The sequence below is a fragment of the Musa acuminata genome, chromosome BXJ2-4, assembly GCF_036884655.1.
Source record: "Musa acuminata AAA Group cultivar baxijiao chromosome BXJ2-4, Cavendish_Baxijiao_AAA, whole genome shotgun sequence".
Taxonomy (NCBI): domain Eukaryota; kingdom Viridiplantae; phylum Streptophyta; class Magnoliopsida; order Zingiberales; family Musaceae; genus Musa; species Musa acuminata.
The window spans coordinates 42,187,615-42,201,153 of NC_088341.1; the positions used below are offsets into that span (position 1 = coordinate 42,187,615).

The 13,539-nt window shown below is 36.4% G+C and overlaps 1 protein-coding gene across 2 annotated transcripts; it reads right to left on the reverse strand.

Moving 5' to 3' along the window:
- Positions 1-383: 383 nt before the first annotated feature.
- LOC103982796 (kinesin-like protein KIN-7F) lies at positions 384-10,287 on the reverse strand. 2 transcript variants are annotated; one of them, XM_009399830.3, is made up of 15 exons: positions 10,066-10,287; positions 9,893-9,985; positions 9,192-9,467; positions 8,707-8,796; positions 8,528-8,628; positions 8,302-8,415; positions 8,144-8,225; positions 7,992-8,059; positions 7,824-7,889; positions 7,599-7,723; positions 4,531-4,858; positions 4,024-4,128; positions 3,056-3,949; positions 1,203-1,531; positions 384-1,111 (listed from the first exon to the last, which is right to left on the reverse strand). In XM_009399830.3, the coding sequence occupies exons 3-15, from the start codon at positions 9,439-9,441 to the stop codon at positions 790-792; spliced, it is 2,874 nt and encodes a 957-aa protein (XP_009398105.2). In that variant the 5' UTR covers positions 9,442-9,467; positions 9,893-9,985; positions 10,066-10,287; the 3' UTR covers positions 384-789. The 2 variants fall into 2 exon arrangements, with proteins under 2 accessions (XP_009398105.2, XP_009398104.2); XM_009399829.3 differs by lacking the exon at positions 9,893-9,985.
- Between the last annotated feature and the right edge of the window lie 3,252 nt (positions 10,288-13,539).

The following is a 13,539-nucleotide window of genomic DNA, read 5'->3' on the forward strand; positions in this document are numbered from 1 at the left end:
ATTGTAACAGCAAGAGTATCATTCAGAAAATAGCATTGAAATTGAATTACTACTCTCGTTATCCTACCCCACGCTCCACTTTTTTCCAATTTTAATGGATTTGCAAATGGTATCTCACCATCTTGAAGAAAAAAAAAAAAAAAAGGGCATAAACCCCTTAGCATCTAATAGACCAATGAATATTTGGTGATGGAGGCTACAAATTTGCTTATAAACTTTAGATCAGCTAAAAGTACAAGACAAATTCATAATTTATCATACCAAGAACATGACCGCTATGGGTAAAGCTTAAACCAACAAAAAGTCATCCAGCTTAACTAATATCAACAAGCATTCAAAACTTGTTCACTTGGCCTTCCAATGAAAAAAAAAACATTAGCAAACTTAGCCAAAAGCATTAATTTCATACATGAATACCTTCACAGCTTGTTGTCCAAAGGCCGAGCATATATACTCTCTAAAACACAGTTCTGTAAACTGATTACACGTCTGACTACATTTTGATTCCCACTGAAACCAGAAAGCTTAAGGATTTCAAGAGACTAAAAGATGTAAACCCTCTTCATCGTTCTTTGGGCACCATCATGAAGTTGCTGCTGTTAATGAATGAACGAGCAGCAGTACAGAGCACTAACCATACATTATAAAGATCGTATTACATGGTTAACGGCAACTATTTTACAATCCTCCTATATTCAATCTGAGCAAAAGAATCATGTCGTCCTGAAGAAACAAGAACTACGGTAGTTGACTCCAAGCCGCAGATGATGCACACGGTGTGTGTTTGATTTACTTACGAGATGACAATCCATGTTTCCAGCTGTAGGTTCTTCGGTTCGATTCTTGAGGTGAGAAGGTAAGCCCAAACATCTCCTTGAGAGCCTGCCCTTGTTCTGCAAGTCCAATCACTCTTGAGATAACAGATGCACTCTCTCTTACATGTTCTAGATCCTTGGTCTTGGACCAAAGGTGCCGAACAAGCTGCAGTCTTCTCTGTTTCGAGTCTAATGCAATTCCCCACTTGATATAGAGACTCTCTCTTTCTGCCGCAGACAAACTCTTCTGCATCTGCCTGCAAAGCATGTCTCTTTCACGCCGAAGCAGTTTCAAACTGCCGAAAAGCAAACAGACATAGTTTCAGCTATAAACTATGTTTACAAACAAATAAGAGGAAATTTGTAGGCACGGCATCAGGGTAGAACCTTTGTGAGGAAGTTGTTCTCTGATCAACTGCTGCAGCTTTGTGCATGTATCCCTGAAATAAATTGCTCCTTAAAAAGGATAGCCTCCTAAGTTCCACTTCCATGTAAATAGAGTCTGTTGGATCACCTTTGAAAAGCATGTAAAAGTAAGTCCTATGGACTAGTGAAACATTACAGTCATGCCAAAGCTCAATAATCTCTTGTTGCTTCTTCTCAAATTCCTGAGGCCATCTGGAAGGAGACTGCAGAGAATCCATTGTTGATTCCAGACCAACATCCTTGACAGTACTCTCAGCTCCAAAGTCTTCAACCACATTCGATTCAGTCTCCTGATATCATGCAAACACAAACTTCAAAGAAAGTATCATAGCAGGAGTAACCAACATACTTGAAGATCATGTTCATTGTTACTTTAGTAATATGAAACTATCTTAATCAGATGCATCATTCAATATAGTTTCTCTCAAAGTGAAAACCAATATTATTTGAAATAACAATCTGGCACTGGGGGTATCAAAAGACCAATTTCGTGGTTAAACCAACAGAAAACTATTTCTATAGAATAATCCTGAATCATTTATGCAGTCAGAATATGGACAGAAGAGCCATAAGAACACAGTTGCCACACCAGATGATGTCTCCATTTCAGACTTAGTTCATCAAGTTTTAAAGTTCTTGTCAATTATCGATATGTCAAAATCTGAAAACTTACTAACAGTTCACCTAGGGGACCAATACACTGTCAAAGATTGTATGTCCATCTAATTCTCCATTGTTGACAGTGAAAATTTGGCAAAATATACTAGGGAGTGGATAACTTGTCCATCCCCAAGTTGACTGTATATACTTGGACATTTCACTGCAATCCAAAAGCTTTAGATTCTTCAATTAAATACAAGTCAGAATCTTCTATTTAGAAGCTATATGATTTTCACATCAATGTGCAACTCATGCAAGAATCTCCACCATGTTACAGAACCAATCCTCTTATGATTAGAGTATGCAATTACTCACTTTTGCACACACTACATGCTATTAACTCAACCACACGACTTTAAAAAGTCAGCCATTCTCATTCTTCAGCACATTATTAATCCACATGCAATCTTTCATTTTTTTGGTACAGAACACAATCTAAAAGAACCATTCTTATGCATAGTTACACACCATTCATCTGCTCTATAAAACAATATCAGACACCTTCCTAGGGGCTAGTTCCCAGTGTTAGTCACCAATATTTCCATTAGCCAAATAACTATCACCCCATCAAGTAATCAACCGCATTTCTGTTATCTTAAACCAACAAACCCATCCCACCATGAACAATGTTTGGATTGTGCATTGGTTTCAGCAGGGAACTAAAAGGAGTATAGAACAGGACCAAAGTTCTTTATGAGTTTTGTTTCCAGCATATACTACATCTCTTCATCAATCACTCTTAGTCTACAGCTCCCAGTCCTATAGGTGGCACGTAAGTCAACTAAAGTGCTACCATCAGATGCGAGAAGACATTGGATAGAAAACCCAAGGCACTTTCCTCCTTTCTTCATTCCTTATTTTCGCCCAACAGTATACCATCACATGGTTACAGCATGCCCTATAGACTGGCATGGTGGCATGTTGTGATGGAGAAAACATTGGTCCAAGAAGATAAGATCAATATGTCAAGCATATGATAGTAAATTACTATAGTTAGGATCCATCTCCCCTTAAAACAAAGTTCATTAATTAACTTATGAAAGATGGCACATCATAAGAATTGTCTTATATGTACCACACAGAACTGCACAGCGACACGAAAATGCACACAAGAAAAAATATGATAAAAAATTTTCCAGTCAAAATTTTCATACCTGATCAATGATCAACTGTTTCTTACGATGGACTTGAGTCATCTTATTCGGCTCTCTGTAATCATCCAATCTAGTTGTTTCAATTTCAGGATCAACATCTGGATTCAATTGTTTCTCTCCACTAAAGGAGGTGTCATCTTCAGAATTTTGAGATCCTCTCACTGAAAGTTTTCTGATCTCAGAACCATGATTTAAGGCAAATAGTTTCTTTTGAAATCCTTCAGGCCTTCCTGGGAACTCTCGTAGAGATAGATTAGGTGGCGTACTATCTTCTTGGAGCCAAGGCGAAGAGCTCACCAAAATTGACCTACAGCTTCTACTTCTACTGAATGGCAAGGCTCTAAAACTTGGATCTTGCCATGAGGACCATGGAGATGAAGCATCTGGATAAGCCTTAACAAAATTGACTAGTGTCTTCCTAACGTTCTGAAGATGTTGCTCCAATGTGACAGGATCAGCACCAAGTGATCCCAAATCCATCTGTCTTTCAGGTATATGATGTCCGTGTATTCGTTCAGAGGAAATTGTGGCAGGCTGTTCGAGACTATTGCTTCCTTCAGTTAGCAAGGAATTTGAATCTTCACTTCTACATGCCTCATTCATCTCAATACAGCGAACTTCCTTGCAGATTTCCTCAAAATCTCCATCGAGGCTTTTATCAATCTCTTCTTCACCTTGATTTCCACTTAACCCAATGAACTCAAATTTTGTTATTGAGTGCCTTGGTGATGGAGTGCCTGGTTTTTGTGTTTGCAGGTAGTGTTGACTTCTTGACGTTAAAAATTTTGTGGAAGAAGAATCAAGACTACAATCAGCAATATCTGAACGCTCGGTCATTGAAAGCAAATCCTCACATGCATAAGGTACATTAAGTGATGAGGTTTGGCTTGACTCCTGAAATAAAGACAGGAATAAATAGAGAACTAAATTAATTAATTGATAATACTGCACATAGGAAAAATGAATACCCATTGTCTTGAAGAATGATCCTTGCCAACAACTTGCAGCAAACCATCCACTCGTAACTGAGCTACATCACGCTGCTGGATCAACTCCTGTATCTCATTCTCCATCTGTGCAGTTCGCAATATTACCAATAATTGTCAATGTCTTACACTACTGCAGCTGTGAGTATTGGGAAGTTTATTATAGGAGTTCAAAGATGTCCATGTCTTTTGAAATTCAGATGGTTTCTGTTTTAGCTAATGGTATATCTCAAAATGCAACCACTTATACATCACATGAATGACAATAAAGGCTTGAAGGAATCTATGTTGCCACAAAAAAAAGGGATCTGATTGCTCTTGGTTCACTAGTAATGTTTTTCCCAACAAGGCCCAGTGGCAGGAAAAGATCAATGTAGCCAACAACACAGGACTGAGACCAAGACTAGAGCAGCTTGTTCTCATTAGAACTACAAAGATCATAAACAATGCTAAAAGCATTAAGCGGAATTAAATAAAATTATTCTGTACCTTTTTAATTTGAGCATCCTTCTCCCTCAACAATGCTTCAACGCTTGGAGATATTCCTGGATATCTCAATTCGCTCTCCAATCTGGCAAGTTCCTTTTGCAAATGCTTAACCAATGCCTTATCAGACATAACTACATTGACCTGTGCACTAGTAACTACTTCTTTTGCACAGCTTGCAAAAAGAAGTGTATTTTTAGATTGCTCGATATGGCTTATTGCAGGACTCATTGTGCAAATAATGGCAGTTCTTGCGTTACCCCCTAAGGATGGCTGCAATATTCGCGTGAGCTTTGAATCCCGATATGGTACATGCCCATTTCTTCCCTTGCTGTGCCAACCAAGACAAGGATTATGGTAAAAAGGAAAGTAGAAAGCGTCGAAAGAAGGGTTATATTCTGAAAGCTTATTAGATCATCAAATTAAACAAAAAATCACAAACATCCTCTTTTACACTCTTGAAATATTATGGAAGATAACCATTTTATAAATCATAAAAATACTTCAACCAAGATCCACTTTCTAACTCAAACTTTTTTTTTTTCAGATGGATAGGCAAAAGGAGAACTATACAGGCACATATTAATTCATACACTTTTGGGAATCACAATACCACAGAAAGCCTACTGAATATTGTCTTAAAATTAATTAGAAAGTATACGTATATTTTGGGCTTATGGCCTGAAATTTTTTTTTGGTAACAAATTAGTCAATCAACACATGCTGCACAAGTGACTTAGAACTGATTGCACAGCTGATGCTTCAGAAATAAAACCAAATCTGTTGCAGCTCATGATCAGTAACAATAACAAAGAGTGTGAGAAGAGAAGGAACTTATATTGATGAAATAAAATAATCAATACTGAGTTTCAAGTCCAAATTCCATTCATATATTTACATATCCTTTTTTATCAGGATATAGTTGCATTGATTAGAATGCCCTAAGTGCATGTATGTCAGCACATGGTCAGCAACACAAGCCAAATATTACAGCTACGTTGGTTTACTATCAACATATTATAGTTGTTCTCCTGTTGAATCTAATCTAAGGACAGTATTAGGTTGACAAAATGATGGATGAAATTTCCTCAATTTCAAAATAAATAATTAACTAGGAAACTCATTACACACAACAGCAACCTCAGATGTGGTGCTTGTATTCAAGTTAGGACAGTGGATCTACAGAGCCAAATCAAGGAAATTTATTTTTGTTATAAAACGCCAAGTGCATCCTTTTTTTCCCATTTAGAGAGGACCATTAAAAGATTAACAACAGATATTATAGATGCCAAGCTGATATGGTTGCAGTGGATTTGCCAAATATGAGCTAGTTATTTTACTTAATTTCTTCTCATCAAGAGTGATATGAGCCTAGCCGGTACCATAGACCATATATATGTATTAACCACATGATGGAATAAAAGATGTCCTAGAACTTGAGAAATCCCACAGGATCAAAGCAAAAGAATGGTACATACTCTGCTCAGAATATCACGTGAATCCCCTTATGCTTTTATGAATCAATGGGCCTTCAATCTTTGTGCATGATTACATGAATATTGAATCATTATACATTCTATTTTGAGTGGATTAACAAATCCACAGATATTTTCTCTTTGAGGAATTGATCTCACGGATCATGTGAATGTTGGATCATCATATGTTCTATTTTCAGTGCATTAGCAAATCTGTAGATCTCTCTGAGGAACTGATCTCACTGTTTACATCTTCTTTATGACAACATAGCATGCATATTCTTATAAGCAGAAAGAACAATGGTTCCTAGTTTCATCCAGACCGATATGTACTGGACAATATTTTCCTCATAGCTATTTATTTGATCAAGTGTCTTACATAATACAAAAAAAGACCAAAATGATTCACTTTGCTGATCCTTAAACTCCCAAGATTTTGATTTAGGTTCGGCAAGACTGTGTAGCACAATGGATCAGGTTTATATCCACTGCAATGTCAATCACCCACATCTCTCATCTACAGTGGACATAAGTTCAACAAAATATTAGAAACCTATATGTCATCTCTTAGGCACTCCACCCAAATGCTATCCTGGAGTAGAGAACTCCAGAATCTTCTATTGCTTCTATGGAGTATTTCTAACTTCCAGGACCGACCACCTTTAATGCCCTTCTAATATCTTTCAGGGAAACTTGGTGCACATGACCACATTCAGATAGTCTTCAGCCAAATTTTGCTTCGCCTTCAAAATTCCTCATTGTTTATAGTTATTGTAAAGGATACACTGCCAAAATTTTTGTTGACACCCAACTTTATGGCATATAGGATCTTGTGACTGTCTCAAGTACCATCTCAACTCTTGTGGCTCTACAGTGACTAATGAATAAACCCACTCAATACAGCAACAACAACAAAACCATAAGTCCCAACAATAAACCCACTCAATCCACTTAAAATATGTTTGATTATGCTAATCTGCTAAAACATAGATGGGATATGGGCATCGAGTATAGCTACATGGCAAACTTAGCCATGCTAATCAAAAATAGATATATCAAATTTGCTATTTTCAAAAATAAATGTCTGAAGTAATCTTACATACTTGACAAACTTTAATTTATAACAATATTTTTTAGAATATATTCATTAAAAACCTAATATAAGCGCAAACAAGTTGGAAGTTAAAAAACATTAAAAAGCATATTCTAGAAAAGAAAAATCAATGGGTTTTAATGTCTCCCACTGTTAAGACTTAAGAGTAATATGACAGGATGACTGGCTAGTGTCAAGGAGATGTTTGCAAGCATGGCCTGTGTCACTTGGTATTATTTTCTTTCTCGCCTTTTCTTAACCACCTTTAACAATTTACACAACGTAACACCACGAGATAATGTTAATCTATGACTTTTAGACCTAATGAAAATTACATGTCAAGTTTTTTTTTTAAACACCTCTCTCTTGCCAGTTACGATGGATATCTTTAGACCATCATTGATAACTTGTTACACACAAAAGCAATTTAAATCTAGAGGATGATAAACAAGATCCAGATGAATCAGTACCAAGGCAAAAGAAATAAAAGAAGGTACAACAACCTCAGCTTGCGAATAACAGTTCCAAGGGTTAGTAAGCTTCGATTTATGTGGCATCCCTCTTTCAGCCTAGCACCAGCTGATAATGCTTGAGATGCACGTTCACTCCCTGCCAGATCAACAAAATTCTGCATGCAAAAAAACCAAATCAAGCTTTCTCTGCAATCTCCCTCTAGCACATTTAGAAACTACCATAAGAAAGAAAAACACAAATGAAGATTTTCATACCACACTAGCCACAAGTGTGCTTGAGTTGTCCTTTCCCAGAAATTCCTGAGCAGAACTCTCAATAGTCTGCAAGCAACAATTAGCCATAGGAAATATTTTAAGTTTCTTATTCTACACCGGGTCAGAAGCTTTTTATCAGTTCAATTATTAGAACAGAGAGGAACAAACCAATCGAAGTATTTGATGAGATCTCGAGCTTGTTTCATTTAGAGAAGTCTCCCCTATCTTTCTCTGAGCTAAGAATAATTAAATTTCACACGGTTAAGACATCTCAATAATCAGCAAAAATGGCATTCTCTAAAAAATTTTTGCTTTATCACCTTCACACACAGAAATGAGTGCCTTAAGGTGGTTCCAATCCCTTAATGTTTCCTCCGTAAGTTTCTCAATCACCGTTCCTTTCTGACAATGACAATTTTAAAACTTCATTTTCGCATGAATAGAAGGATAACTTAAATGTCCAGTTAAGACATTTCACCTCTGGATCATCTAAAAGCCTAAGATGACCCGAATCCGTGCTGAGCAGATCTTTTACGGCTTCATTGTATATCTCAATTGCTGAGAACTTCAGCACAAATGCTCTCTCTTCATGCTGCAAAACAAACAAGACAATTAACGGTAGAAAAACATAACTTTTTCACAGCACAGGCACAGATAAGATACACATTCAAATGAGAGAGCATTAATATCATATTCCAAATTACCTTATGAATGTATTCATATATATCTGCTGCAGTATACTCAGTTATACCAGTCATTGTGTATGTTTTACCACTGCTTGTTTGCCCATAAGCAAAAATGGTAGCTGAAAAGAAAATATATCAGAATTTTAAACTGTTCAATGATGCTTACGAAAAACCAATAGTGAGGTAATTGTACTTACAGTTAATACCACTAACTACAGAAAGAGCAATTTCCTTAGCCCCTTCCTCATATACTTGCTTTGTGGTGCAATCACTTCGAAATACCCTGTCTATTAGCAAAAATCATAAGGCAAGAAAAAGAAAGGAAGGCAAAAATTTCAACATTAACATGTAAAATAGCATTCCAGAAAATGTAGAAAAACCAAGCCTTGGCAATGATATGTTGAATCAAACATTAAAAGATAGAATATGAATGGAGCCACTAAAAGTCATTGTTAATAATGTTTAAGATGCTGTAGGTGTTGACAATTTGAGGGAAGAGACATGCGTGTATGCAATCAACAGAAGAGAGAGATTCTTTTGGCATCCTCAAAATGTAGCTTAATTAAACCTCATCAACGAAATAATTCTTGCATTTATCAGACAGAACATCTGGAGTTCACTTTGCAAACAAACAAGATCTATAGAAAGGTGAAAAATCAACCAGTAATTAAAGCGAACTCACCAAACGTATAGGCAGTAGGAATCATGGATCGCTCTGGAAGACTGTTCCTGAAAATGATGGTGGTGTCATTGATGCACTCCCAATCACAGGAATCGTTTGCTGCCACCTCCTTCTCGCTCAAAGGCCTCAAACGCACCGAAACAAATATCTTCTCCACCTTCCCACCCCCGCCGGCTGGTGCCGATGCCGCCTCCGCTGCCTCCTCCATCTTCTCCCACCGCACCAGCTCCTCCGCGCCAACCGCCCCCATTCCTCTGGCTCAAACTCCTACACCATCTGCAACAGGCTTTCAATTTAAAGAACAACCACCGACCGAAGCATAAACAAGGTCACATCCTAGTCTGATCGGGATCTCGAGTAAGATGTCACGATTTGTTGAGGAGTTGTTGGGGGCAGGCGGCAGGTCGTCGGAGAAGGGTACGGGACAGAAAAGCCATACACAGATCACACAACCCAAATGCGGTCAGATCGGTAGTTCATAAGTCAAGCATGAGACCGACAGGAGGTAGAAATTCCATCAAGGATTCTATAATACAATCTTCACCAACACTCACTCCCCAAAATTCCTCATCATACACAAATGCCGGCGACCTTTTATTTTATATTACTTTTTCTCTCTCCAGTGGGTTTTGTTTCTGTGGATCTGAAGAAAAATACACAAGAAGGATATAGCCACTCGGACCATGGAAGGGAGAGTCTACCTGATGCGAAGGTTGGGGACAAATCAGTATTCGACAGCAATGTCGCGAGAATGCAGCTGGAAAGCAGAAGGGTTCTTGACAAGGGCAGACGGCCTACTCAAAAAAATCATAAAAAAAAGAACAAAAAATCACTCTCTCGTGCTTCCTTCGATCGGAACTTCCAGTGATCTTACCTCGGATGAGGTTTTCTGGGCATCTGATGGTAGACTCGGACCACAGTCTTCCATCCTGGTGGACTGGCAGCAGGTACTTGCGAGATCTAAAGAGGGGAACCGCCCTCGCCGTGTGTTGTTTCGGAAAAGGAGGCGAGAGGAAGTGGCGTTCCTTCGTTCTCGTCGTTCTAGTTTCGGGTTCCAAAGTGTGTCGGCAGTTGTGGCTCGTTTCGCTGCATCTGGGATACACCTGACTTCAAACTGCCTGGAGTCTCCTCTTCCCCACCCCGACTAATCACGGTTAGTAGCTTAATGCTGCGATTCGTTGGTACTAAGCACCATAAACTAATCTCAGAGACTACACCTTTGCTGTCCCTTCACGTATTAATAACAGTAGTAAAACACCTTTTATGCCCTTTTACGTATTAATGATAGTAGAAAAGCACCTCGCTTACGTACCTCGGCAACGGATGACAGGTGGATGACACGTGGATCCTGCGGTTTGGCCAATGGTAATGCAGGTAGGTGGGGGGTCACGATGCTGAAGCGGCGACGACGGGAGGCCCGTGCACAAAAAGGCGACGTGCATCGCACGCATCTCCAACGCGCGCCGACGGCATTCATTAATGATCACATATTATATTCAACATAGAGGAAAAGTCGCTTCCCGTGTCCGATGAATGGTTTTGAGCTCTTTAATGACTTCTTTGTAATTCCAAAAGCAGGAGTTATCTATACGATTGTTGTACTTATCTTATTTATCTCTTGTAGAGAAATATATTGGCAGATAATGGAGCAACATGGGATGCACTACGCTTAACATTCTAAACAAAATTGCTAACGTATTGTATGTACAATCGAATAGGATTCAAGTTCCTTAAATTGCTAGAGTACATACATTTGTAGGATAACGAATTTTAAGTGTAATTTTTTGATGATTTTCTTGGACAAAACTCATATTTTGGGTCTTTCTCAAAAAATATATTCTCTTTTGTTTTTTTCAAATAGCATCTCTAATTAAAAAATTCAAAATATCTTTCAAATATATTGATAATTTATTTTACTTATTTTTACTAGTTTTGATGTGTTATAATATCTTTATTTGACTCGTTTATAGTATTTCTTAATAATATTTATAGTATTTTATTGATGTATTGAGAACACTATATTTTCATTATTTATAGACTATTATAATATTATATTTTTATACTTATAATTTATTTGATTAAGGTTAGAAGTTTATTTAGATCATTTATAATATTTTTTAATTATGCTTTATATAGTTTGTATAGTTTTGATGTGTTATTATCAAATATAAAACATAAATCTACATCTGTGATCCAAGAATAATTAAATCAATGATCTTATTGTTGCACTAAGTTAGTAGAGTTTCTCAAAGAAAATGGCCACCCACCTCTTTCTCTCAAATATCATGTAACTTCACCATTCAAGTTGCAGGTGTCAAGTCCGTCTCCATCTTGGAGTTTTCCTTAGATGCCTGAGAACTGTTCAGTGTGAGGAAGGTCATACACTATTGGTACAAGAGAGGTTTCATTGTGAAACAAGACATTTTGCTATCGACAGAAACTTGTATTCCCTTTAGAGAGCATCAGAACTCCTTAGGTGTACAAGAAGTTACAGAGTGAACCCAAGCCCAGTAAAAGAAGAAGGCAATGACAGGTACATGAGAGTTGCTATTTATTACTCCTCTTGCCTTCGCTGTCACAAGGCTGAAGACAAAGACGAAGTGCCAATAGCATTAGCACTCAGGTCGTCCCCTTTTTGTAGCCAAAAGCCGAGACACTGTGGCCTCGTCTGATCTTTCTCTTTGCCTCTGTTTTATTCTCTCTAGTTTCTATCGTAATTATCTCAGAGGTCGCTTTCCAATATCTCATTCTATCGACTGGTTTAGCTCATTAACATAGAAATGAAGTGCTTCTACTGTTAGGACTGACACTCTTCTCTGAAACAAGCAGCATTTGATGTGCATCATGTTGTGGCAACGTTTAACACCTTATCAGTTAATCAGATCAGGTTGATTAGCTATTGTGATTTCAAATGATCCTGCATCTCTGGCCAATGTTGGTAGTTTTAGCACTCAAAATTAAATGATGTGTTAGTAACTATTTAGATATGAATGTTTTAGATAATGGGATTAAATATATCAATATCTACTTTATTTGTCCAATGGATCCATAATGTCTGAATCTTGTGAAGATATCAAACCTTGCTTAGAAATGTTGAATATTGAATACACCAGTACATAAGATTAATAAACTGACTAATAACAATAAAGCAATTAATTAATTAATTAATTAATTATATACCTGTAAATATAAAAAACTTGCATGATATTATTTAATTAGTCTTTATCTGTTGACCGATTAGCGTAATGATATGTACACTCTAAGCAACATTAATTTCCATAAAAATACAACAATTAATTTTGTTACATTTGCTCTTTGAGTTTTAGTTTTCAATAAGAGTATTAAAGAGTATTCTAGGTATTTTAATACTTAAAATATTTAGGAATCCTTTAGTAACCATGGTTAATGGTGGTTAATGTGTGCATTGGGCAGATGCTAATGGGGTATATAGGAATAAAACATCTAAATATTTGAAAGGATATATATGTGTGTTGTATCAAGTATTTTCATTATAGTGAATTGTAAATTTACACCTTTTTTTTTTCCCCAAAACATTGAAATCACAAGAAAAATGAAGAAATTGGCATGTTAAGCCACCTCAAGAAAGCTGATAATTTCGTAAAATTCTCATTGAAACATAATCAGAATTTTTGGATATCAATGTTTCAGCAATTTTAACAAAACTGAAGTTGTCAATTGAAGTTGTTATTTGACTAATTTTTACCATGAATTATAGTCAAATTTGGATTAAATATTAAATATAAAATAAAAAGTTATGTGTTACCATAGATTTTGTTTATCTAGTAAGAATTCAAAGCCAACATGGGTTTGCAAGACTCAGAAAGTAGTCTGAGTTTGGTAGAGTTTCTTACAAAATCATATTGAAAGATATTTTGATAAGAACCTCTTTATACTTAATGGACTTGGAGAGTTTGAAAAAGTGAGTAGAATATTAACAATAGAGTTTAGAAGTGTACTTCAAGCTTTTTTAATATTTTTTTTATAATTTATCATTTGTGTAAATTATTGAATTGGAAGAGTCGATCGAACCATTAAACATTATGATCGGTATAGTTATTCACAATATTAATTTGATGAGATATTTAATACGATGATATGTCATTCAATCATCCACGTAATCACTATATATTTATTATCATATTAAAAAAAATTACTTCGATAGAGATAAAAGAACATATTACAAATGAAATCAATTCATTCATTCATTGTAGATCTATTCAAGTTGGTCTTCGACCAACAAAATATCTCATTTTTTAGGGATATTTTTGAAATTAAAATTTCTTTATGATAAAATTTTAAAAAATATTTATCATTAAAAAAACAGATT

What these genes read in the sequence shown, in the direction of transcription:
- LOC103982796 (XM_009399829.3), bottom strand. Translation starts at nt 9,441, where the DNA reads ATGGGGGCGGTTGGCGCGGAGGAGCTGGTGCGGTGGGAGAAGATGGAG. An exon ending in TCCTACTGCCTATACGTTTG is followed by an intron (nt 8,797 to 9,191) that starts GTGAGTTCGCTT and finishes TTTTGCTAATAG; the next exon opens with ACAGGGTATTTCGAAGTGAT. An exon ending in ACTGTTATTCGCAAGCTGAG is followed by an intron (nt 4,859 to 7,598) that starts GTTGTTGTACCT and finishes TGGTTGGCACAG; the next exon opens with CAAGGGAAGAAATGGGCATG.